Here is a 26387-nt window from a genome sequence, read left to right as displayed (position 1 = left end):
TTGTCGTTAATGTATAAATTAATATTAAAACAAGTGATCAAATCTTTTAGTAAACATAGGGCGTGAAAAAGTTCTACACATTCCCAGAAGAGATTTATCTGGTGGTGGACGATGTCACTTGGGTCACATCTGCTATGACTATAATTAAATTAACTTGTCTCTATATTACAATAATTGTTTGTTGTATCTTGTGATTCGAAGCACACCATGGACGACGCCCCAAATCAGGCCTTGGACATTAAATCAATTCCTTTCGTGATTTAATTACTGTAATTAAGTTAAATGGTTAATCATTATTACTGAACTTAGGGTTGTTATTTCTGGCATGAGGTTCAGTAATAAGGTTTATAATCTTAGTTAGTAAATTAGGATTCGGACGGTTAATGGTTCAGTATGTATTGGTCGAGGTATCACTCACACATCTCGAAGCTTTCCACTGAACTTGTGACAGATGTGATGTTCGACTGACACACCAGCCCACTTCAGTCTCTGTGTGACATTATCAGATCATGATTGAAAGAGTACAATCACTCCGAGATAGTTCAGTTCTCCCGACGACAACACTCCGTTTTCTTTGCAAATGCGGGCGGGACTCGCGGACTAGTTGGTAACTCTTGGTTGTGGTCGTCATATACAACCACCCAGTACTACTCAGCCAACCACGTGTGTCGGTCGTGTTGGTGAGCGCTTGTGTTATATCTCTCTCACTAAGGAAACCATAATACGTTATCTAGAAACTTACAGCGGACATCTTATTAGTGACAGTACACGTGTATGGTGAGATAGTGATTCATGCGACAGGTGTCCTCAATGTGATTAGCCTAAAGGTGTTTCGTGTCAACCGAGAACGCTAATCATCACTGATATATATTTCTAGTGACTAATAAATACTTGAATTATTACACTTTTGGACTATTGTGTGAATTACAAGAGTAGCCACAGTGTTGCCAAGATGAGAATTAATCTTGCTTTAAGGTAAGATACTTTACAATCAAGATATGTGTTTGTTTAGTCAAGGTATTCTTAACATGGTGTCACCTATATTTTACTCATCCAACAGAAATCAGTCTAGTTTGGTTAAAAAAAAGTCACCTAACACGAATTTTGTTTCAACTCCTTCGTTATAAAACAGAAAATACTCTTCTATGCGTTACCAGAAAGCACAGATAATCGTGTATGTTATATTTTGAGGAAACTTAAAATTAGGCTGATAAAATGAAGGAGTTAAACAAGGTGTTACAAGTGGGAGGGCAGCACACCTGTACCACAGAGGGACAGAAGCTATAGTGAGGGTGAAGCGTCTATAATATTAGTGCATGAGGTGAAGGGATATGCGAGGCTGTAACGGAACTATACGTAGGCGCTGTGTTAAAACAAGCACGAGAGTGTGTAGAGTTGGGAAGTAGATCTAATGTTTGATGAGTGACAGGAGAGAGAGAGAGAGAGAGAGAGAGAGAGAGAGAGAGAGAGAGAGAGAGAGAGAGAGAAATCAGTGTTGTGGTGTGGTGTGTGTGCGTATGCCGGATATGGGTATTTAATGTGCGAGTTTTTAAGCCGAGATTTCGTCTACTAGTGGTTGCTTTGATCACAGTTATGTAATTATTTATTTTAACGTCTTAGGGACACACACACACACACACACACACACACACACACACACACACACACACACACACACCAGTTTCCTGTCTCCCACTTCCCGTAAGAGAGACTAAAATGGATTTCCTCATTTCAACCCCCCAAAAAATCTTAAATGATTAGAGAAGTTAAGTACCAGGAAGAGCTTGTGCCGCCAGTACCCCGCTTACACGATATTTAGGTATATTTATGTTTATGCTCCACGTGTGGTTTGGGGTTACACATATAACGAGATAAAAATACCTTAATCTATTTTTATTTAGTCTGAAAATATCGCCACAACAACAACACGAGTATAATACCTGAGGTCTTCAATTAATGATACAGGTATAACGTTAACGGAATCTATAGCGAACCTAACTTTAACGGAATCTGTACCATACATAACTTAACTTTAATGGAATCTGTACCTAACCTAACAGTACATGCTTAAAGACCTTAGTGGCTGAAACGCGGTGATAACGTAAATACTGTTATAGTTATCATTGTAATTTAAGTTATCATTATAATTTGTTAGTTATATCGAGAAAAATAATAAAAGTACATAATGAAACAAACACGTAAGATTTTTTTTTTTTATGGTTGTGTTGATGACTTAGCAGTAGACCTCTGTATTATTTATGAAAAAAGTAAAGATGAAGACGTGGGTGTTAACTAAGGTGGCATGTATTGTAATTCATTCATGTACGGAACACAGTGGTCAGAGTGAGAAGTGTTCATGCAGTTGATTCTCCAGTCACTTGAGCTTGTATACATCCTCTACGCAACAGGTTAAATAACTGGTAACACCTCCACCAGTCACACACCTTCAGGCCTTCCGACAGCAGATAACCAAGCCTAGTCAAGTTTAAGCTAAGCCTAACCAAACATGTGATTATCCAAGTTCTATCTAGACTGAAAAAATGGAAGATTATTGTGTTAGGTTTAGGACAGGAGAGGAAGAATGTGGTCAGCGAGAAGTGTATCCAGCTGATGTCTCTTTAAAAGGAACGATGCAAGTTTGTGCGTCTTGGCAGTTAAACACCGTAGAATTTTACAGTTAAGTGACGCTACGTAGATTGATCAGGTCAGTTGAAGTATCTGTTACAGGAACTTCTGTCACATTAGGACTGTTTAAGGTGTCATTATTGTGTGTGTGTTGTACTGACAGCTGCAGAAAGATACTTTACATTATGAAACACAAATTCCTTTGTCAGTCACTATGAGATGAATCATAAGTTCCTCAGTACACACAATTAACAAAAGTGGATCACAAGACGACCACATTAGTTTCATGACAAAACACAAAGACCATGGAATAGACCTTAACGATATCACGACACAGGCAATAAAAGATGTCATGACAGAGACTTCAACATCATGAGAGTCCACAAGTGTCATGACACAGTCCACAACAGTGTCATGTGATGAGATAAAAATGGTAGTAGGTGAAAAATGTGAGGAAAGTGATCGGCTGGGTGTCTCTAATAAGGGAGCGGATATTCTAAGGGAAAATAAAAAACTAAAATAAATTTCTCAAATCAAGAGGATAAACGAGGAAATCTCCGTGGAGAAGCGGGAGGAGAGAGAGAATGGTGAAAGTAAAATAGAAAGTGGGGTGAGCAGTGCTGTGAAAGCGTGTTTGTTTTTATCTAAAGTCAAGCCGCCACATTTACTCAGGAATTAGTGAGGTTATATGTCTTGGTACTGAACAAAAAGACAACGTCTGCAGTAGCAACCAACAGCACCTGGCGTTCATCTGCCCTGTGAAGACACGCATACTGATATTACGCCAGACGAACGTTCGCTCGTCTTCTGTCTACTTGCCTTATGAATCTTAGGTACTGTACCGTATTTGAGACGTTAGTCGACTTCTCGCTGTTTTCTTGGCACAGGTCAAAACACGTTCTTTGTTTATCCAGTTGGTGTGTGGCACTGTGGGGTACTGGAGGTTGAGGCCAGACCCCAAGGTCGAGGGAGGTAGAGCCCAGACCCCAGGGTGGAGGCAGGTAGAACCCAGACCCCAAGATACAGAGGGAGGTAGAGCCCAGACCCCAAGGTAGAGGGAGGTAGAACCCAGACCCCAGGGTGGAGGCAGGTAGAACCCAGACCCCAAGATACAGAGGGAGGTAGAACCCAGACCCCAAGGTAGAGGGAGGTAGAGCCCAGACTCCAGGGTGGAGGCAGGTAGAACCCAGACCCCAAGATACAGAGGGAGGTAGAGCCCAGACCCCAAGATGCAGAAGAGGTAGAGCCCAGACCCCAGGGTGGAGGCAGGTAGAGTTTCTTCCTGGTTATCATCACAAACTTGTTATTGGCACTTGGGTGATAATGATGTAATAGTTAAGTTTTCTTCTTATGGTGGTTCATAACCTTGACTCTTACAGTGATACAATTTTTTGTATTCATAAAGAGGTGTTGGCCAAGACCCCTGATGCAGGTAGAGCCAAGAGTGTCAACTATGGACACTGTTTACACAAGGTTTATTCAGGTGTGATGATGGTGTGTGATGTTTACTACCACCTCCACTAACCCCTTCACTACCAGACGCCACTTTTAATATTTTATTTGGCTTAAGCGAAACGATTTTATTCAGCAGAGAGGGAGGGTAACCAAGTGAATGGGGAAATTTATCCGTGATTGGAGACTAATTTGTAATACAACAAACAATAAATTTATAAGTAAATTGATGAACAATATAAACAATGTCTGATGCCAACTGAGCTTCCTTGGCTGACGCAAAAATTCGAGTACAGTATTGACATTAGATGAATCAACCACCGACATTGTGTTAATTAAAACCAGTAGTGTACAAAGTATCCACTTCCGAGGGTGAATTTTTTAAAACATTGAAGATCTGATCCTGTCAACTTAAATATTAAATTTCGCATAACATTTAACGTAGTAACTATTTTATTAAGTAGACGCTAAGAGCAACGCTAGTTAAAATGAAGCCTGGCACACACTCATAACTGTCAGCACAGTCGACCAGCAGTGACCTACAACTACTACATGAGGCAATGTCAGGGTCAGGGAGGTGGTGAAGTTGAAGATGTGTGGGGAGAGGTACACCACCGCTGACGGCAAGAAACTAATACATTAAGTCTCTTGCTTTATTTGTACATTAACCAAGGTCAACAACTGTTTGGTGACATTTACAGTTTCACCTGACTTGACAGTTAGACTTCTAAGGTAGTGGAGGTAAACACACAGGTGTCAGGTAAGCGTAAAGTATCGGTGACGCACCTGTGTTTCACCAAGGGATTCTGGGGTTCCTTCACTTCCTGGGTTGGATGAGAGGAGAGTGTTGTGCCACCTGCCGAACATGACAGGTTTTCTCCGGCTACTCCTGTACAGTACTGAGCTAGCTGGACCGGCTGTGACAATAGAATTAGAAATAACTACTGGATACATAGCAAAATACTTGTCTTCGTCGATACAAAGTAGATTCTTTTACACTTGTATGTTTTAGAAGAAGAAGAAGAAAGAGAAAACTATATAATAAGAAATAACGAGAAACCATCTTTTGAAAGGACTAATCCTGGGCTGCCTGCTGAACCATAAACAAGGCCGTGTGACCCAGTGGTTGAGGCGTCTCCCTCATCATAAAGACTCGTCCTAATCGCAGAAAAAAAGAAAATTCCTCAGCATTTTTCGAGGATTTCATTGGATTAGCCTCACAAGTCCACTTTTTTTCTAACGTTACTAAAAGTATTCATAAGGTTACATAGTTTGGCTCCACATAAACTTTGCTCAGTGACCTGCCAGGGTTCGGCTACCCATCAAAGAGCCCGGGCACAAAACTCCTCATGTGGATTGTGTGTATTACAAAATGCCGAAGTTTTATTTATTTTATATATATTTTTTTTTTTACAATTTCATGTAAGTAGATTTCTGTATGTACTTTTTTTGTTTATCGGACAATTTTTTTTCGATGTACTGCGTTCGTGGGGATGAAGTATTTTACTAATTAATACAATATCATTCTGTCATTCTAAAGTACCATTATATCCCCGGAATCAATTCAAACTAGTACCTTTTAGTCTGTACAGTGCACTAAATACGATTTCTATCTATACACTGTACAGCTATAGTCAAACATCCAACCTTATACTATCCACAATTGCCATACATTATCCTAAAGACACATATTTATATCCGAGTAACAAAATACCATATAATTTAACATCAATACCATAAATAACAGACCATTATGTCGAAATAACGTACCAATATCGTAGACCAGATAGAGAGTTACCGTACCACAGCCAGTTGAGACACACACTATAGCCAGGAGCAATTTTGGCAGCAATCACCGACCTTGGCAGAATCTGAGGCAGTGGACGGGTTAGGTTGCAGCGTTGGGTCGGGTTGATGTTGTAGACTTGTGGGAAAAATCCAACACTGATTGGTCCTGAATGAACGATTAAAGTTACAACACCATTCATAAATTCGTAGTCTAGGGGTGAAAGGATACGGGGTTCATATGTCTGTGAATGAATGAATGAATGGATGAATAAAAACTGGATTGGAATATGTGGATTTCTTTTACACTTTCGTTTCTCGTATTTAAGTAGAATTGTTCATTGGGAAAACGGAATATTGAACTGAAGATATTAAATTTAATGTTTATTTTTCATAGTTCGTTAAATATAAATACTCACAGTTACCCATCGAGCTGAGTGACAAACTAGCCGCGTTTAAACAGGAGATTTCCCTATATTCATTAATTTCTTATTAAATTTTCTGTTTATTTTAAAGTTCTGTGTTTTATACATACGAAACCAATTTTTGGGTCCCACATACAGTTCCTGGAGTGAGCTTGAAAGGTAGTTACGGCCTGCACGTGGTTTGCTTAACATAACGTAGGTATCACAAGTAGAGGAGGCGAGATACGGTAAACTGTCAGTTACGGTAAACTGTCAGTTACGGTAAGCTGTCAGTTGCCCTAGGACCTAGACGATGGCTCAAGTTAAAAATAGCATTCAAAATTCCCTAATGTACACACCAGCCAGCGTCTGTGTTTGGCATCTCGTTACTTTGTCTTCCACCACAAATCTTGAAAATTACCACAACAGAAAAAAGCAACTATCGAATAGAGATAAATCTGTAACGTGTCATTAGGTGCGGCCAACATACCTCTCAGAAAATGTCTTTGATCTGCTTGAGTCGGGAGAACAATAATACTGTAACTGTGGTATTAAACCTTATAAACCTTGTAGATGATTTTCATAATTAATCGGTAAAGACAAAAATCAAATCGATGTGGTCTTAAGTCAAACAAATGTAAAGAACAGTAGAGAGAGAGAGAGAGAGAGAGAGAGAGAGAGAGAGAGAGTAGGTGACAACATAGCCTAAAGTCTTCTTGATGCGCCACAAGCCAATTAGTGTTGCTAGGGTGAGGTGGCTCTTTACACATGGCTCACAATGGACTCACGTACAGCTCGAGTTTAGTGTTAACCGCAAGATGGACCTCAAGACTATGCCAAGGTCGCCCATCTCGTGTGATGCCGAGGAGCGAGAGAGCTTGAGGTGTTCAGTAGCGCCACGTTGATGATGTGCTTCCTCCTGTGGTGTCGATTAGTTATATGACTCGCGATTATTAATTGTGATGGTTTAGTATAATTAATTCCCTAGTTACGCGTTTAATAACATTTTAACGTCAGTGGTGTTAATTGTTTCCTTTGAATTTATTGTAGTTTAATATTTTGGGGTATTTTTTTAAATGAAGTACTGTAGTTTTTCAGTTACTGGTGTCCAAAAATTTTTAGCACGTAGCGTCCTGATGATTATTTCCACTTTTTTTTTTAGTCGCATTTTATTTACTCGCAGCATTAGACGTTAACACTACTATATTTTCGCGCACACACACACACACACACACAGTCCTAATCTACCCCGAGGAAGATTTGGACGATAACTTGACTGCCTCGTGGTCATCTCAGCCGCTAATGGTTACAGTTGATGTTCTGGTAGTTAATGTGGTCAGGGCTGTGTTGTAATTAATATCATACTTTACGTTTCAAATTTACCTAATGTTACAGCCTAAAGTTAAATTTTATTAAGCTTTTTATTTACTTAAAAAGACATAACAAAAAGTACAAGAAGAGACATTTGAAGACTTTTTATATAAGGTAGAGCAGAAAAAATGGATTATGAATTTTTTAGCTTTCCCGATTTTTGGCCTTTCTATTTACTGGACCTCTGTCACAGGGCCGACCATCTGGAAGGTTACAGAGTCCGTCCGCTTCGGTGATAATAACCTTAGGACCTCAGAGGTACAGTTTGTATAGAACTATAAACATTAAATTGTGTGGTAAAGTTTCCTCCCCAAGTCTCCACATAACAAACTCTCCCTCGTCCATCACCTTCATCCCGTAACCTGAGATTCTATCAGTTTTCCCGTAGATTCTCCCTGAAACCATCATATTCTCCTAGGGCTTAGATCCTCCCTGGCGCCCATAATATTGGCTCAAATTCTCCATATCTTCCAACCTTGGATTCCATAAGGTCCCCCTATTCCTCAGCCAGGTTCCCTTAACGTTACCTCCCGTCGAGGCTAAACATTATGTCTCATTACCAAGGGCGTTTCAGGATTAGGGAAGGAGGAGAACACGACTCTCGGCAAGCCCCTCTCACAAGGCAACATTACTCCGTCTATTTAAAGCCGACACACCGCGTCTATGTCGAGTGATGCATTTAGATTTCCCCGAACCTGATGCTGTAAGCGCTGGTCATTATCTGCCATGTGGGTGTGTTAGAGGCATGAATAGCCATGGGAGTAGACTAATTCACCTGACCTGGATTGTGATAATTCTACTCAGGTGGAAATGTAGTTAACTAAACCCGTTGTATGTGTAGCGACTCTGGCCACAGGTGTAGAGTATAGCCACACGTAATATACTCAGCCAGAGGTGTAACTAATACACTTGGTCATGCGTATAGCAAAGTTAGCCTACGTGTGTGTGTGAGTGTAATAACTAGCCTACCTTTGGGGTGGTAGACCGCAGGTGGATCTTGTATAACAGGCTTCCCACGAGGGTTGGGACCCTAGTGATGTATTACCGTCTCAGGTTCACTATTGATATCATGTTTAATGTTTCCTTGTTTAAGCTGGGCCGCTGGAAGGTTTTTATGGTGGAAGTTATCACTATACTTCACTGCGTATTGAGAAACCATTTTTCTTAAAGCCGCGTTACATATATAGCCTACGAATAAATTACATTAATTATTTATAGATATAAAGAACAATGTACCACTTGTGTTGGTTTATCAGACGTTTTGTTTTTCATCATAAATTTTGTTTATTGTTCGTGTGTGTGTGTGTGTGTGTGTGTGTGTGTTCTGGTATTAGCCGATTGTTGCCCCGTGCTCCTAGCCACTCACTATATACAGTACACATGCTATTTACGTTGTTAATAATGTCTGACTTTCAATTCATACTAACATCCCTGAATCAAACGAAGAGAAGAATTATAGAACGCTGTGCGACCAGTGCCTGTGTACAGTATACTGTGTGTCATACTGTTTTGTCGATGGGTGCTGTACATTACGTCTGGATCATACAGGTGTATACAAAGAGGAGGGGCCCTGCCACCCACTACCAGCCTGTTTAGTATTCACCTGTATGAGTTGTGTGGATGAGTCACCATTCCTCATGTGTCAATACTTGCACCGTCCATGAGCCTGGCAGTTATTTTGGCCAAGTCCTTCCCGTGTAACTTGTATATTCCTTTGGATTCTAATGTGTTAAACTTCATATTAATTTTGATCCGTCAAAATGTCGTAGAAAAACGTAATTTGAAGAAAATAATGTTTATGAAATAAAACTTAAACATTTCAGGTTGATAGCGTCTGGGGAAAACTGGACGAGTCCCGTGCCAAGTGAATAGTGGCGTGTACGAGTAGTGACGATGTCCGGGTCTTGCTCTTTGGTGAACGAGTTGAAAAGGCTCTTCACAATGTCAGATGGCATCGTCAACAAACGTGTCTGCTACTTTTTTTTAACATATAGCTTCAGTCACGCAGAGATGCCCCCATCACGGTCAGGCCTTGTATGAAAAAAAAATAGAATTGTCTAAGAGTTATTTCAATAGGTGGAAGACTTGCTTTAAGAAGGTCACGTCATAGGTGAATGAACAGAGGTTTGGAAGATGAGTTACAAAGTTTACCAATAGAGGGACAGATGCAGCTTCACAACAACCCACCATCGAGATGCCAACTGTGGCCAGCTATTGGAAGAGAGTAACTCACTTAATTTGTATTTGTTGATGTTAAGCGTATTTACTACCCAACAATAAAGCTTTTATTTGGATACGAGCAACAACATCGTATATGTACCACTTGATAAAGGGTTGGGCCATGATTACGTCAGGACTTAGTGTACAGTTTGTATTGTTAACCTCGGCTTATTGGCCTGATTTATGAACACCATAAACTGGTCATCTGAATACCTTAAGGCGCTTCCCTCAGATGTTGGAGTGACGTCAACATGTGGTGTAGTGCAGGGGTCCTCCTCCTCCTCCTTTGTTGGTGTGTTATGGTTGACAGTGACCCTGGCAGGGGGTGTTAGGCTTAGTGCGCCCACTGAGTAATATTAAAGGGAAGGAAACGACTGAAGAAACACTCAAGGGAGAGACGTGACAGTGGGAGACACGGTACTGTGTAATATTTAAGGTGGAAAACGAAACCCAGTGGAAATACTGTATATGATAGTATCTCCAAGTAACTTTTTTTTTAATCACACTCCCTAAGTTTGTATACTCTCACACATATACCCACAATGACGTGAGTGAGATGCACCAATAAAACAATAAGCAATTCCTCCAAGCACTACGGTGGTTGAAGCTTCCTAGTGGCTATATTTATACCCAAGTTTACCTCTGTGAAGTCAGGATGACGTCATTCCGGGTTGGCCCAATCATACAACAGTTTATCGCTTGAGGATATTCGCGCTTGCTGAGTGAGGCACCTGCTATTATTACTACCTGGTGGGGGGAGGGATCTCGCGGGGTGGTGTGGGATGGAGTTAGAGGGAAGCAGGGTGTGGGGGATGGGGCGAGAGGGAAGCAGGGTGTGGGGTGGGATGGGAGGAGACGGGGTGGGGGGAGGGGTGTTACGTTAGTACTGTAGACTCAAGTGGAGGGAGGAGACCCCCATCTCAGCTGCTAGAGTTATTTACCTTGGCTTGCATCCATTGCGGGTAGGTTATGTAAGGCTGCCCTAAACAGCCTTGCCCCACTGTCACCAGGCTCCTCCCCTCCTGCCCTCCCACACACGACTTTACGTGTTGTCTCTTCCTCACTTCCCGCTGACTAGGGTCTACTTACTATTGTGTCCTGGCTCACTCTCTTGTGCTGCTACATGGCCCACCCTCCTGTGCTCTGTGTATGCTTAGAGCTCTCCTCGTTCTCTCACCTACAATGGCTTTTCTTGTCACTTTACGGTTACACTGGCTAACTATCCTCACCTCATCCACTTTTTTTCTTTAATCGTTGTTGTCAGTCGTGCCTGTCACCCACACTACGTAACCTAGTTCACCTCAGGCTACATGTAGATTATTGTTAGTGATTGGCCTCCCTACTACTCCCACTCTAAATCTATATTATCGCCTCTTCTACAGTGTATTGTTTATCTCCCAAGTGGGTTGTGGTGTTGTGTGCGTGGGTGCTTGCAGTGCCGGCTAGGTGAGGTGCCAATTCACCTCATGGCCGCACCAGGAAGTGGAGACGATAGTGGCAAAGATGGTACTGATGAGACTCGTAGTACAGGTGTTGCATGCTGAGAACGTGCACGTGTGGTGTGAAGAATATTCTCAGGGTGCGGGGTATGAGTTGGCTAGTGTTGTTGACGGTTTAGAATTGTTTTATCCTTAAAAATGTTGTAGAATGTGCGTCTCTTGGATCTGTGAGGCGATATTTTGAAACACCTAAATCCATAATGAAGAGGAGCTAAATATTTACTAAGTTTGAAAACCGTTCCTGGTACTGAAACACTGAGACCTCGTGTCAGTAGTTGGCAGCGGAAACGTTGAGAATTGAGGTCAAGGATAGGTTGGGGTGGCCAACCATTTGCCGCGTTGCTTCCCATCAGCATTCCAAACAACAGGCCGGGTGCGTTCACTTGACGCATTTGTGTCTCAGTTTGTTGCTTTGTTCCGTTAGGTTTATCTGGTACTTGGGGATCATTAGCGCACATCTGTCACACTAGACTCGGTAAGGGTCGCCAGCACATGTGTCACTGTTTAGACTGATTTCAAGGTATTAGTCACACTTGGCACTGATGTTGCTTTGCTTTGGATATTAACCGAGTGCTCTGCTACCGAAGAATCATACAGACAGTCACCGTAATGATGATATATAGTACAAAGACACAAAGACTGTACAATAAATTTGGATAATGATCAAAAGCTTTCGCCATGGTTTGTGGGAATCACATAAAAACGAGAATACAGAGTAGATTTTAAACTTTAATATCTTCGTGTGCTGTATCTCTCATCCTAGGAAAAAAAATTAGGGTTTAAGAGATGTTTCCTTTAAATTCAGAACGTAACCCAACCCAAGAGGAGGGAGGGGACATGTTGCCATCACACAGCTCAGCGTCGGTTTGTTTGTACCGGGGCTTAGGCGGGGTTTCTCCTGGTGTGTTTCTGTGTGTGTTTTTTTGTTGTCAGTTTTTGCGTGACTTAGTGTGGTGGGGCTGGTGGGTGTGTTTCTGGGTCGTAGTCTTGTGGGTGACGCGGCTTCTATGTAACTCTATTCGCGGTGTTGGTCTTCTGCAGTGAAATAAATATTCAGGTTGAGTATAAGTCGTATAAACAAGTTTCTCTTCGGTCTGCTGGTTAGTAACCCTTAGTTTAATATGGCCGGAGATAACATACTAGTGTTTAATATGCTAATCTGTTAAGGTCCACTCGTTACTAGTCTGTTTTAGTCTCGTCCTGAAGTTGAGAATACTTAAAATATTATGGCCTGGCTGATGCATTACAACAAGGAAGTTATTTACACATGACCTGACCTATATAAAGGTGTACTCTGGTCGTGTTGTTGGGTATGGCACCACTGATGTTTTAAGCACATCTTAGTTTGCTTCGTTTACAAAAAAAAGAAGCCGTAAATTAGATAGTTATCCTGCCGCGAGATAATTATTTTTTATATTGGCTTATTTATTCACCTACATGTGATATTTTACTCTGAACATTCCCTAACGCATTAATTTACACTCGACCAAGTGTTGTTTAGACTTTGAGGTCGTCGCTATGATGAACAACATGTGAACTTCCGGGTTGAGTTAATTGTCTCTTACTGATAACATGTAATAGCGTTCATTTTGCCAGTGGAGTTGTGAAAATCAGCAACTTGTGGCATTACTCTACCATTGAACTTGGTCCAAGAAGGGGCGTAACGTCACACACCAAGCTGACAGCAATTTGTTGAGACAATTTCCACTATTATCCCCAGGATGTTTACACACACACACACACATCATATTTATAATTTAGATTAAGTGGCTTTTAAAATCCATCGAAGCTGTCTCCATCTTTTCACTCCTACAAATCCTTCTTTGTGACCTCCTTCGTCCCTCCCTCCAGTCCTTCTTCATGTTCCATCCCTTTGTGACTCGCCATCATAGGCCGCAGTGCACACATCTTTACTCGCCATTTGATGTTTACCTTTTCTTAGTGGCTCCGTTGTCAGGCTCTTCCGGGCAGCTATTGAGGTCAGGCGACAACACATGGTGCCGGTGTGACCCACTAGGCGTTGTCTGGTGCTCTCTCGAGTACTCTCTGGGAGTCTTATTCGGGAGACGATTATAATGTGCTGTTCTTCTCGCCAATATCTGTTGAACGATAGTATGTGTTTTGATGACGCGACCAGAGACGGGAAACATAACAGTGAAGACTGTTATCAAACTGTTCTGGGATTGGTTTCTTATACAAGGTACAGTATTGGTAAACACTTTAAGCTGACTCACAGGCAGAGGGCGGGCCGCCACTCTTATGTAACATGGTCGTGTATCAGACAGGACAAGTTTTCGGGACGCGAATATGACTTGATCAAATATGTATTACACGAACAGAGGAGAAAGACGAGCGAGGTGAAAGTTATCTTTGGGGTACCTCAACTCCCACTGTGATTGGTCCACTTCTGTTAAGAGGGGTCATACATGAATAATGACGCCAGGGTTACTACGCACATGCCCTATAGGACCCCGCTAGTGAGAACACCATGTTATATAAGTATCATTTTATATAATTTACAGCCTTACTCAAGTGTGTAAATACTCAGTGCTGACGTGACACATGAATCGAGCATGGGAAGTGACCTAGGAAATACATCCGCAGTGACAGTGTTTGTAAACAAGTGACTGAGCTGAGACCTTGAGGGGGTGTTGCGTAAGACTCAATGTGTTCCGGGTGACGTCGCAAAAAATCCCCCCTCCCCCCCCCCTCCCCTCCCCCCCCTCCCTTCCCGTTATAAGGGTGTTTCACTGTTGGTTTGTTTTGGTGATGGTGTAGAGGAATGACATTGTGATGGCCTTGTTATTGTCATTTGTAGTGGCGGGTTGTGACAATGACTTTCCTGTTATTAAGGTTATTGAGCTCTTGTTGTAGTTGTTGTTAGCTGGGACCTGTTCTTGAGTATGGGGGGGGGCGGGGTTGAATGTGTTTGGACTCTGTTTTTCCTCTTCCTGTTTTATTTCGCTGAAGGATTTTTTCTCGGGTTTATGTAACATTTCTGGGTTATTAAATCACAGGAATAAATCACATAGCTGTCTTGTTTATTTTAGCTTTAAGTATTAGTTTTCCTTTTCCTTCCATGGTATTGTTGAGCTTTTGTTTACTTATTATATAGTGTTTTAAGTTTATCTACGTAAATTAACCTCCTTTGTGTGATTCGACTAATTGACCCAACTTAACCTAACGTGGCGTGTGTCTCTTTCTCGTGTTTAGTTTTCACAAGAATGATTTTTAAATTTACTTTTTTCACTTGTTATTTTTTGTTTTCTTTGTTTATTAACCTTTGATAATTGTTTTTCCTTCCTTGTGTCGGAATAATCTGATAACGTCGTATTTTCTTTTTTTTTTACGATGTGTTTAGATATTTGCGATAATTTACGTTTTTCTTTTTAAAATTTTGCTTGTTATAAAAACAAAATGGTTCTTATCACTGAAGTTAACATCTTATCTAGAATTTCTTGAGATTTTTAAGCCATATTTTGCACTGGCGAGATCCGTTACTGTACTATAAAGATCATCACTTACTTAATTAAATAAACTTGTGATATCCAGTACTGCAGTATTTTAAACACATGCTAAACCGAACATGTTTCTAAAAATTGGTGATATTTACGATGCAAGTCATTTGTTTCCACTAAATCCGTTTGACAAATTTCTTTATTAGTTGTTTTGACAGGTACATTTGTGTTCCTGTTGTAATACTGTTATACATTATTCAGTTCACTATATTACAGATACGGTAGAGTATAAGTTATGGACACTGTGTAGGAGATAGAGTGTGTTTCCCGGGTTAGGTTTCACTGAGTTTGAACTTGGATTACCTGCTACAGACGAGTTGTAGTGTGACGAACACCTGGCGTCACATCTGACAGGTGAACCTCCCTCCACCATTAGCTAAGATCAGGTTCTGCACAACAAACTATCAATCATTGATAAATTAATTGCCTTGGCCACGTCAGGTAGCTGTATCTTATGAATAGATGAAGGTAACGTGTAGCTTATTAGTACGGAGGTGTGGAGGAAAACCCTTAAGTCTTTTCCTTCATTACATTTAGTTAAAGATTTTCCTAGATTGTGAAGTTATTTACATACCATTACTTAGTCGGGTAAAGGTTCACTTAGGATTGTAACCTTGATAGTTGTTTGTGTTCTTGGTTTTAATGCATAGTGTTGAAATCCGGCCGGAAAATAAGGAAATAAATTCTTTTAAATTTACATAAAAAGCGGCAGCGCCTCAGCCAGAGAAGCCATCCCTGAATTATGTCTGATTTTAAAGACGAACAAGCCACAGTGTACTCAAGTGTGGCAGTACTCAATGGTTCGTTCCCGTTAAGACATAATTCTATGATCAAGTCTTCTGTGGACCCACTACCCATATACCACCCTCCCCCCCCCTTCCTCCTAAGCTAGACGGCGCCGCCCTCTGGGCAGCGCTGACGGGGTTACAACACGCAATCTTCTGAACTAATTCACCTGCAGAAGGGGATGGATGAAAGGTGATAGTGAGGAGTCATAGTGGTGGGTGATAGTGATGAGTGTAAGTGGAGGGTGATAGTGAAGGCTGATAGTGAAGGCTGATAGTAAAGGGTGATAGTAAAGGGTGATAGTAAAGGGTGACAGTAAAGGGTGACGGTAAAGGGTGACAGTAAAGGGTGATAGTGAAAGGTGACATTAACAGGTCAAAGCTAATTAGCAACAAGACTACTGGCATAATAAATACCAGAAACAAACAAACACACACACACACACACACACACACACACATAGAAGACTGAAAAAAAATTTGCGTTCGTTGATATTGAAACAGTTTATTTAGCCCAAAAAAATATAGAAACAGATTAGATCAAAAAATAATATTACCATGTGATCTTTTTACCACCTTGATGATAAACGGCGAGACACCCAGTAGATACCTCGATGTGACAGGTATAGGTACTTGTTGGTATGGTAGAGACTGATTAAAATAATGGAGACAAATACCAAATAATACTAAGGTCTGGTATTTGGTATTACTTAAGGCACAGGACTTTTCAGAATTGAGTGTATTTTTTTCAGCCCCATTGTTTTGTTTTCACACATCAGTTATGGTTTTCTAGGTCATTGATGATTGGCTGTTTACAATGTCTAAGTCATTGATGATTGGATGTTTATAATATCTAGGTCATTGATGATTGGATGTTTACAATGTCTCAGTCATTGATGATTGGATGTTTATAATATCTAGGTCATTGATGATTGGCTGTTTACAATAGGCCGGTTGACCTGTGCATGGCAGCTCCTGTCGAGAGTTACTACCACTCTCTAACGTCCATGAATCTATCTAGCCTCCTTTTAAAACTTTCCAGCGTCTCAGCACTTACTACAAAGTTGCTAAGCTTGTTCCACTCGTCCACCATCCTATTTGTGAACCAGTTCCTTCCTATCTCCCTCCTAAACCTAAACTTATCCAACTTAAATCCGTTGCTGCGAGTCCTATCCTGCTCGGATATTATAAGAACTTTAGCTATATCTCCTTTATTGATTCCTTTCACCCACTTAAATACTTCTATCATATCACCCCGCACTCTTCGTCTTTCTAGGGAATACAAGTTTAGTTTCTTTAATCTCTCTTGATATGGAAGGTTTCTAAGTCCCGGAATCATTTTCGTCATTCTTCGCTGCACCGACTCTAGTGAATTGATATCCATTCTATAATAAGGGCACCAGAACTGAACCGCATAATCGAGGTGCGGCCTGACAAGCTCTAGATGATGTTTACAGTCAGTCTGATGCTTGGTGAAGTCAGCTTGAAGTAGGTGGTTGGGGAAGGGAGGGAGGGGAGAGTGAGGTAGGTGGGGGAGGGAGGGTTGGTTTAATCACCGTGCTGGTGGTAATGATAGGTGGGCTAGCCTCATTACGGCTCCCGCTCCCCCCGCTATCATCTGGGCAGCTTGATATTGACATTTGTTATGGTTGAAGCTGTACTGACGGTCGTGTAGGGTGGGAGGGGGGCTGTGAGGGGGATGGGTGTGTATGTGTGTGTTAGTGTGTTAGAATGCAGATACACACACACACACACACACACACACACACATATCTCACTTGTATCCAAACAACATTATCAACGTGTGTCATCATCAAGAGCCATACTCATTTAACTCCCCCGTGTGTCTTCCATACTGTAATGTGTCTTAATATTAGGATTTTTAATCGACTCAGTATCTGTGTTCTTCTGGCGTTGGTTGTAAGGGGGAGGTGAGAGTAAGACAATGATGTGTCGTGCCCCCGCCAGTACTCATCACCTGCCAGGGTTGGTGGCTAAGCCTTCGGCAAACAAGAAGGCAGTGGGGGCCTGTGCTGCCTTCACATTCCCAGCTGTAAGTTCACAGCTGGGTTGGAATGGCAGTGTCCCGCGTGCAAACCAGCTTTCCTTACTGCTAAGGACAGGAGGCGAGCGCCGTTTCCACGTGGCCGCAGCACTCAACAATACAATACAACTTTATGGTACACACAATCAACTCAGGTTGTTGTTCGGTGCCATTAGTGATTCACGAACCCGGAAGTTTCACTCGATCCTCACTAATGTGGACGGATAAAAAAGTGTGGATTTGACTGAACCAACACTAGGAAGCTTTTAATCCGTGAGTGATTGGCATGGAGCGACGACCCCAGTGGATGTTTGATGTTCCTACTCGTTACTGTGTCTCATGTTGATGTATTGTGGACATTTATCAGCTTTAGTGTTAGCAAAGTTTAATGTTTTTATCACATATAATAATTCACGCTATTGCTGCTGCTGCTGGTGGTGGTGCTGCTGGTGGTGGTGGTGCTGCTGGTGGTGGTGGTGCTGCTGGTGGTGGTGCTGGTGGTGGTGGTGCTGGTGCTGCTGGTGGTGGTGGTGCTGGTGGCGGTGCTGCTGCTGCTGCATGCTGCTGCTGGTGCTATGCTGCTGCTGGTGCATAAGTTGCTGCTGCTGCTGCTGCTGCTGGTGCTGCTGGTGGTGGTGGTGCTGGTGGCGGTGCTGCTGCTGCGACTTTCCTGGACATCGTTTGTTTTACTTACACAGCAGAATAAAGTTACCACGAAACTATATACATTGTAACAGCATATGTACGGGAGAACATAGTGTTACCTTTCCGTATAAGCTTTGGTACGAGTGACTCAGGTTAGGTGGAGTTTATTCAAGGTGAAAATAATTGAGACTTAACCTACGTAGTAACTTTTGACATAATTAATTAGAAATGGCAACAGTAAAGTAGTGAGGGAAGGAAAGCGGTATTGTATGGGCGGAAGAAGGAAGGGAGAGAAAGTAAGGAAGGAGGAAGAGAGGGAAGGAAGGGATAATTTATCACAAACAGTCCTTGGACACATACTGTAAGCGTCTTCACATACGTCATTATATACGTTTGATACTGCTAGACTCAACGCCCCGTGTGGGCGCCAGCGTGTAGGCGAGCCCAGAGTAGATGTGGGCGGAGAGAGAGGCCTTTACCACCACCTACATCAGGGTCACAGGCCCCTCCACCATCACCAACAGGTACGCTTGGCTCCAGGGTATGTATAGTCAGTCAGCAGTAAGATACGACTTATAAAGGAAACTTTACTTCTTTTTTTTAACTAAGATAACGTGAAGAAAGTTTTGGTGTAGTTGATGTATCCGAACACCTTTCCCATCATCATCAACACCTGTGAGTGAATGTGAGTTTTGTATTAAGAAAATTATTATATACTTTGAAGACTATTCCCTAGCTTATTTCTCCTTGAGATTAACCACCCTAACCTAACCCCCAGGTAATTTTCTTGATATAAATACACACTATTTCTCAGGTACCACTAATTGAACTCTAGCACGGGAAATGTTCAGCCATGTCAACATCGTTGTTGTTCACATTGTATCTGTATTACTGAGGCTAAATAAACTGTTTCGATTTCAATTTCAATTCCAGTAGGATAATATCGAGGTGTCACTGTCAGGCAATAAGCAGTGAGAGGTATAAACACGTTGATGAAGGCAGGGGTCGATTTAGGGGTGAAAGCCGACACAGGTTTAGGCGGTACACAGCAACTTCATTAACGTAGAAATTAACGTCACGGAAATTATGGAGGGGGTGAGGGGAGGAGGTGGGGGTGAGGGGAGGAGGTGGGGGTGAGAGTGGGGAGAGGAGGTGGGGGTGAAGGGAGGAGGGGGTGAGGGGGAAGGTGGGGGAGGGAGGAGGTGGGGGTGAGGGGAGAAGGTGAGGAGAGGGGGTGGTGAGGGAGGAGGTGGGGTGAGGGGTGGAGGTGGGGATGTGTCAAGGGAAGTAACTTAATACATTTTCCCATTTTTCTCAAGTTATCTATGGAACCAAAACTTATAATTTTAACCTTCCGGTGACACCATCGGTCGTTACAGCTTCAATCACCCAAATCTCGAAGTTCTCTCACGAGGGGGAGGCATATCTGGGGTCAATTCATGTACTTTAAAAGTCTTATCTCTCTATTAACTCCCATTAGATGCAATTGTCTCAGTTAATATTTCTCTGACATTTATATTTCTGTTCACCTTGGAGCCGAAAGTATTTATTGTGTTCTTATAAATTTCATGGTGAATAAATATTAAAGTCATTGAACTTGAGAGACAACATAACTAGGGACTGAGGATAATTGTACCATACAGACAGGACCATCGTCAACCCCCCGTGACTGTATCCTGGAGACTGTTGTTGTTGAGGAATGTGGCCGACTCGTGGCTGCCGGGATAACAAATATTCACTAATTGGTAACGTCGGCCGCTGGGTGAGTTGTGTCAAAGCAATTTCTTCAGTTTATTTTTCTTGGGAATTACTTTTCAATAATATCACCACAGACAGACAGACAGACAGGTATTTAAATATATCTGTACAAATATAAGCAATGATACTTGACGTACTGAGCCGTGATAAATTACAATGTTTATTATACAACTATAACGAGATTTCTGTGATGTTATGTTAAAGAAAGAAACGAAACATAATTACAGCTAGAAAATAATAGATAAAAGATAATAAAATAGACTGTTCATTCCTAGACCAGTAATACAATAGGCACGTATCTTAACCTAAGTAATGGCGGTAAATTAGCACCACGAAGATTGAAGTAATAAGATACGTTCTCTTCGTCCTCTGAGTTAAGGGAAGGAATTTAACGTAGGAGATTTTGAGAGTACAGGATCAACCAAGGCGCCAACCGTCACTTGCTTAAGGCTAGGCACGTACTCCCTTCTTCCTCGCATAGCTTGGGAGCCCATCTACCAGCACACGACGTCTGACTTTGTCTTGTTTATCGCCGTTTATCACCATCTATCGCTATCACCGTCTGTAGTCAATTGTTATCGCTATCTATCGCTATCACCGTCTATCGCCATCATACACTACCGCCTTTCCCACTAAAACAGTATGTCGCTAGCGTCATTATCACCATCTATCTCTACCACGATCTATCACCACCATATTCCTGGTAATGGGAATATTACTGACACAAGATAATAATAATGATGTTCTGCCGGGATGAGGGATACTGCAGGAGGGGGGTTATGCGCAGGGGGGGGGGGTATGCGCAGGAGGGTGGTGGAGGGGGAAGGAGAAGTGGCAACAGAGGCCAAGTAGGGTGGATGTTGTCACGCGCTTTGGATTGCCTCATCCGTCTCTTGGCTGTAACATCCGGCGGCTGTGGCAGGAGGGAGTGGGGGTTGGAGTGGGTGAGGCTAGTGGGGGTTGCAGTGGGTGAGGCGAGTGGGGGTTGCAGTGGGTGAGGCGAGTGGGGGTTGGAATGGGTGAGGCGAGTGGGGGTTAGATTAGGTTTGGTTTAGATTTACACCAGATTAATTTTAAGTACAGTTTAGATTAAGGTCATTTCTATTTAGAGGAACATTTCAATTTAACTTCCCCTTCAGAACTTTCTTAGGTAGAGAATAAATTTATAGATTATGGTGGCCATCAGGAGGTTAAAGGTCAAGTTCGCTGAGGTTTGGCCAAGGTCACAGGTACGGGAGGAGGAGGAGGAGGAGGAGTAGCCTCAGTTATATATAGTAAGGCAGGTAATAACGACGAGGTGCTGCCCAGGGAGGCGTCACAGCTATACTTAGATACGTCACTGCAGGTACACGGGGCTCCTACAGGTACACGGGGCTCCTACAGGTACATTAGGCTCCTACAGGTACACTAGGCTCCTACAGGTACACGGGGCTCCTACAGGTACATTAGGCTCCTACAGGTACACTAGGCTCCTACAGGTACACTAGGCTCTACATCAAATTTAACCTAACCTAACCTAACCTAACCTAACCTCAGGTAGCGTAAGAGTGGTTGAACCTCAGGTGAAATTAGCTGGGGGTGTCTAATCTTCACTTCATCTACACGTAAATTACTATTCTTACCGACGATATTACGCAGTAGCCCACAAACTGTTAATAATGCTCCTTCCACACACACACACACACACACACACACACACACACACACACTCTGCATCTGTGCCATCGCCATCACCGCGTGGGGACCCTGAAATGGGGGGAGGGGAGGGGAAGGGAGGTAGGTGTGGGGGTGGTGGTTTATGAGCCAACACGTCATAATTGTGGAGTAAAGCGTAAAGTTGTTGGCAGTGCGGGTGTCCAGGACCCAGTGTGGTATATTGGTGGTGGTGGGCATCTGCTGGTGGTTTGTGGTGGTTGTGGTGGACATCTGGTGTGGTTTTTGTGGTGGTGGGTTGTTAAGTGGTATTGGTGGTAGTAATGATGGTATGGTAAGGTTAGGTTAAGTTAAGTTAGGTTACGTTAGGTCAACTCTGATCTTCGACAGCAACAAGACCTGCCATTTATTGCGCCCCCCCAAAAAACCACAACTCATCATGACTTGCAACTTGTAATGCATCTACATTGAAGATACCAAATTCTGCATGTACCAATATTAATAATAATCATAAGTCCATTTATCTGTCTCTCTCTCTCTCTCTCTCTCTCTCTCTCTCTCTCTCTCTCTCTCTCTCTCTCTCTCTCTCTCTTAGTTCACCGGATATTACGACAGTACTAATCCAGTATTTAACACGAGGCATTCACGCAGCCCAGACCGAGCACACTGTGACAACCAAGATGTTTATGCGACCGGAGGAAACAGACACGGGGCCACCACTCCTCACAGATCTATATCTCCCCAGAGCAGAGTACACACACCACCTCGTGTCCCGCTTCTCGCCAGTATGGAATGTAATAACAGAAAAATTTATGCCGGGTTTTTTTGTCTTTCCCGAAAGCTGTTTAGATTTACGACCCATGGGCCAGACTCTCAAAAGATTCCTGTGTCGTCTTTTTTTTTCTTTTCGTGGAGATGGTAGAACACGTTTAGGCACACAAGAGTGAATGTTAAATATTGGTGTTATTTTCGCCTTTATCTTCGTATCCTATCTCAAGTCAGCCGTGTAATGCATCCAGATTTCCTCAGTTACAAGAATTAAAAGATATTGTACGAATATTTCAGAAACATGAGTCACAGGAAGGACTAACCAGAGGTCCTATGATGTTGTAAACCTGATTATCCTCGCCTGTCTGTTCCTGTCGCCTTCCACTGCAGGCATAAGGCGGGCGAACGTTCGTCTAGTATAGCCTTCGTAATTGTGGTGTTAAAAGGAAGCGATAGTTGTTGTTTGCTCGTCCTGGCATTGTTTTGATGGCACGGGCGTTAGTGACATTGCCTTTTCTCTCTCCTCCCCTCCCTCGTCTTCTTCCTTCTCTCCCCCCTCTGCCCCTTCTTCCCCCCCTCCCTCTGCCCCTCTTCTCCCCCGTTACTTTATGGGACCCTTAAATACCCAGCTGTGCATGAACGTAAACACACACACACACACACACACACACACACACACACTCCATCTGCCATATCCTCCACCATCATCCACCTCATTTGTCCTCCGCCACCATCTTCATCCACCTGTCATGTCCTCCATCATCCACCTCGCTTCATGAACTTTAATCTCAACTATTACATAAATACCAAAATGGGTGTTACTGGGGGGTGGGGTAAGGGAGGGGGAGGGGGGTACTGGGGTGTGTGGTGGGGTGACTAGGGCCAGGTGAGGATGACAGATGAGGGACATACCTGGCGTCACCTTACCGGAACTCCCTCACCTTCAGCCTCCTAATGACCGATGTTGGAGGCCGACTAATGGGAGAACCACCCAAAGGTAATTCCTGCCGGATCACCTGAAGATTAGTCACCCCAGCTTATTTCACCTGAAGGTTAACCTTCTTAACGCTAACCTAACCTAACCTTGCTGTTGGCTTTAAATCATCTCGGGATCCTTCGTGACGACCTCGCTGTCGGGTTACCCTCCCGAAGGCGGTGAAAGAATTAAGTGGGAGGCGGTGTGGGGGGCAGGGGTTAGGGTTCTTCATTCGGCAAATTTAATTCGTCATCTTTCCCTCGGGGACGATGGGTGATGAGTGATGTAATAAATGAAGAAGGAATGAGGAGTTAAAGAGAGGAAGACGCAATGGAAGTGTTGGGGAGAAATGAAACGGGATGAAATAGGCGGAAATATAAGTACAGGAAAAGAGAAAACAGGAAACTGCGAATAAAAATGAAACAAACGAGAAAATGAGAGAATAAAGTACAGAAGGACCCCAAAATTATATGAGAATAAAGTTGGAAAATAATGCTTTAATAGAGGCCACACCAGTCAACAGGGGTCAAAGGTCACAAAAAATTCAACTTTTATGTTTTTGGCCCAATTCAACCTCAGGCCGTTGTCGCGGGAGTTAATAGAAGAGGGATTTATGTTACAATCACTTATTAATGTTGTTTCTCTATTGAACTGTCCTTAATTTGACCATTTAACAGTGCAGTTAATGTGTGTTTGTGTCTAACCGTGTTTTGTGTGTTGCAGGTTGATGTTGGTGGCGGCAGCAGCGTGTGGGGTGTGCGAGGGCGCGGTTGACATGGTAAGGCTGTTTCGACCTGGTGGCAGCCCCTCCGTGACCTCTTCCACCCTCGCCTGGGTCACAGCCACACCAAAGCTACCCGAGCACGCCGTCCCCATCAGCAACAGTAGCCCCACGGGGCCCCACTGGTGTCGGGGCAGACACCGGGGCACGCACATCCCCGGCTCACTCGGTGAAGATGGTATCTGTGTCGTCCCCTTTTTGAAGAAACAACACAAATTGGAGAGGTTCGACGTCCTTGTTTCACTGAATGGATCTGCGAGGATGCACCTGACGCCATGGGATAAGTACACAGCCAAGCCCCATAACTCCATATTGTCTCCAGAAATGATGCTGGCCGTCGCTCCGGTAGACTCGAGCCCCAACTCTGCCCTGATGGTGGGGCACGTGGGGCCGGGACGCAGGGATCGCCGAGCCTTCCTGTTGGACGGTGACTCTATCTTACGTGTGGAGAAGGCGTACATTGTGGTGGAGGAGGAGCCCGTCAGCTACTCCCTCGGCAGCATCGTTCTTGATGAATCCCGCCAGACGATCGAGGAAAACAACTTCTTACTAAAGTCCTTCCTTCTGGAGAATCCTGGGGAGGACACGGCGGAGATAGAGGAGGAGATTGTGTATGAGGCGCGGGAGAAGCAGTACTGGGGGCGAGTCAAGGGTACAATCACGGCTCTAAGGGCCATTATCACCAGCCCAGAGGAACCGCCCATCGCCATGCCCTCATCAGACAAACCTTTGTCCCTCATGTGGGGCATCAACAACAACATCGCGCGTGTTGATTACGTCACGCTCGTGCACACACTTCCTCCAGGTGTAGGCGTCGAGGTGGATCTGGAGGGGACAGTGAGGCACTACGAGGCTCCTTACAGTGGCTCTCTGACCGCCCACTATGAAGATGGCACCAGCCAGACCCGCAACATCGTGTCCTTCCACACCCACGAGGCGCTGGTGGGCGTCGCTGCTGTGTACAGGCGTTACTACGACATAAGTAATGGTACCGATATCGACATACCTGAGGTGACTGAGCTCGTCTACCAGCTCACCACAACCACTACCACAACAACCACCACGACAACTACAACCACGACAACTACTACCACACCCCCTCCAACGACGACGACTACAACTACAGAACCACCCACGACCACCACAGAAGAACCCTCTCCTGAACCCACCACAGAGAACCCAACAGAACCAGAACTCGACGTGGCATGGCACCCGGAGTTCGAGTCACTGTCGAAGGATTCCGAGTCAGAAGAGATGGAGCGGAATGTTGTGGATACTGCCGAGGATGACAATAGCCAGGCGGTTACCAACAGACCAGCTGATCGCGTTCTTTCTGCCCTAGCGTCCATCTTCACAACTCTCATCCTCCGGTACTACTCTACCTTCCCCATCGTGTGATAGTCAGCCCCCACACCAACCCTTGTAGTGATAGTCAGCCCCCACACCAACCCTTGTAGTGATAGTCAGCCCCCACACCAACCCTTGTAGTGATAGGCAGCCCCCACACCAACCCTTGTAGTAATAGTCAGCCCCCACACCAACCCTTGTATAGTTATTAGCCTTAAGTTTAGTAAAGTGAAGATGTACTGTTTATTTTTGGGGGGATGAATAATGTGACGAGTGTAGAGATTATATATAATTTTGGTTCTTGAATTCCTAAGAAGGGAATTCAACCAGTCCTGTATATTATTACTGAGGTCTTCCAACTGGGTGTTTTGAGTGTACTGATTCTATGTTATGTTGTATGTGTGTGTGGGGGGGGGGGGATCAAGATGTAATCACACAGCTGGTGGATCACACAGCTGATGTATCACACAGCTGGTGGATCACACAGCAGGTGGATCACACAGCTGGTGGGATCACACAGCAGGTGGATCACACAGCAGGTGGATCACACAGCAGGTGGATCACACAGCAGGTGGATCACACAGCTGGTATTTGGGCTGGAAGCAGATGACACAAATAGCATAGAGGCATCACACAGGTGACAGACCACTAATAACCCACTTCCTGTTGATGACAATTGTTGTGAGGCCCAGCACCAGGTCTACAGATTACCTCACGAAGATATGTGACATATTCGCACCTGTAGTTATCCTCTGA

The 26387-nt window shown here is 43.5% G+C and overlaps 1 protein-coding gene across 1 annotated transcript; it reads left to right on the top strand.

The window, feature by feature from the left end:
- Positions 1 to 647: 647 nt before the first annotated feature.
- On the top strand, positions 648 to 26387 carry LOC121873249 (protein unzipped-like). Its single transcript, XM_042376661.1, has 2 exons — positions 648 to 975; positions 24227 to 26387. Exons 1-2 carry the CDS (start codon positions 953 to 955, stop codon positions 25680 to 25682), a joined length of 1479 nt encoding a protein of 492 aa, XP_042232595.1. The 5' UTR covers positions 648 to 952; the 3' UTR covers positions 25683 to 26387.

Source organism: Homarus americanus, unplaced genomic scaffold (genome assembly GCF_018991925.1).
Source record: "Homarus americanus isolate GMGI-L3 unplaced genomic scaffold, GMGI_Hamer_2.0 scaffold32929, whole genome shotgun sequence".
In the NCBI taxonomy this organism is placed as follows: domain Eukaryota; kingdom Metazoa; phylum Arthropoda; class Malacostraca; order Decapoda; family Nephropidae; genus Homarus; species Homarus americanus.
The sequence above is the reverse complement of the archived record's forward strand: the minus strand, read 5'-3'. Positions and strand labels throughout refer to the sequence as shown.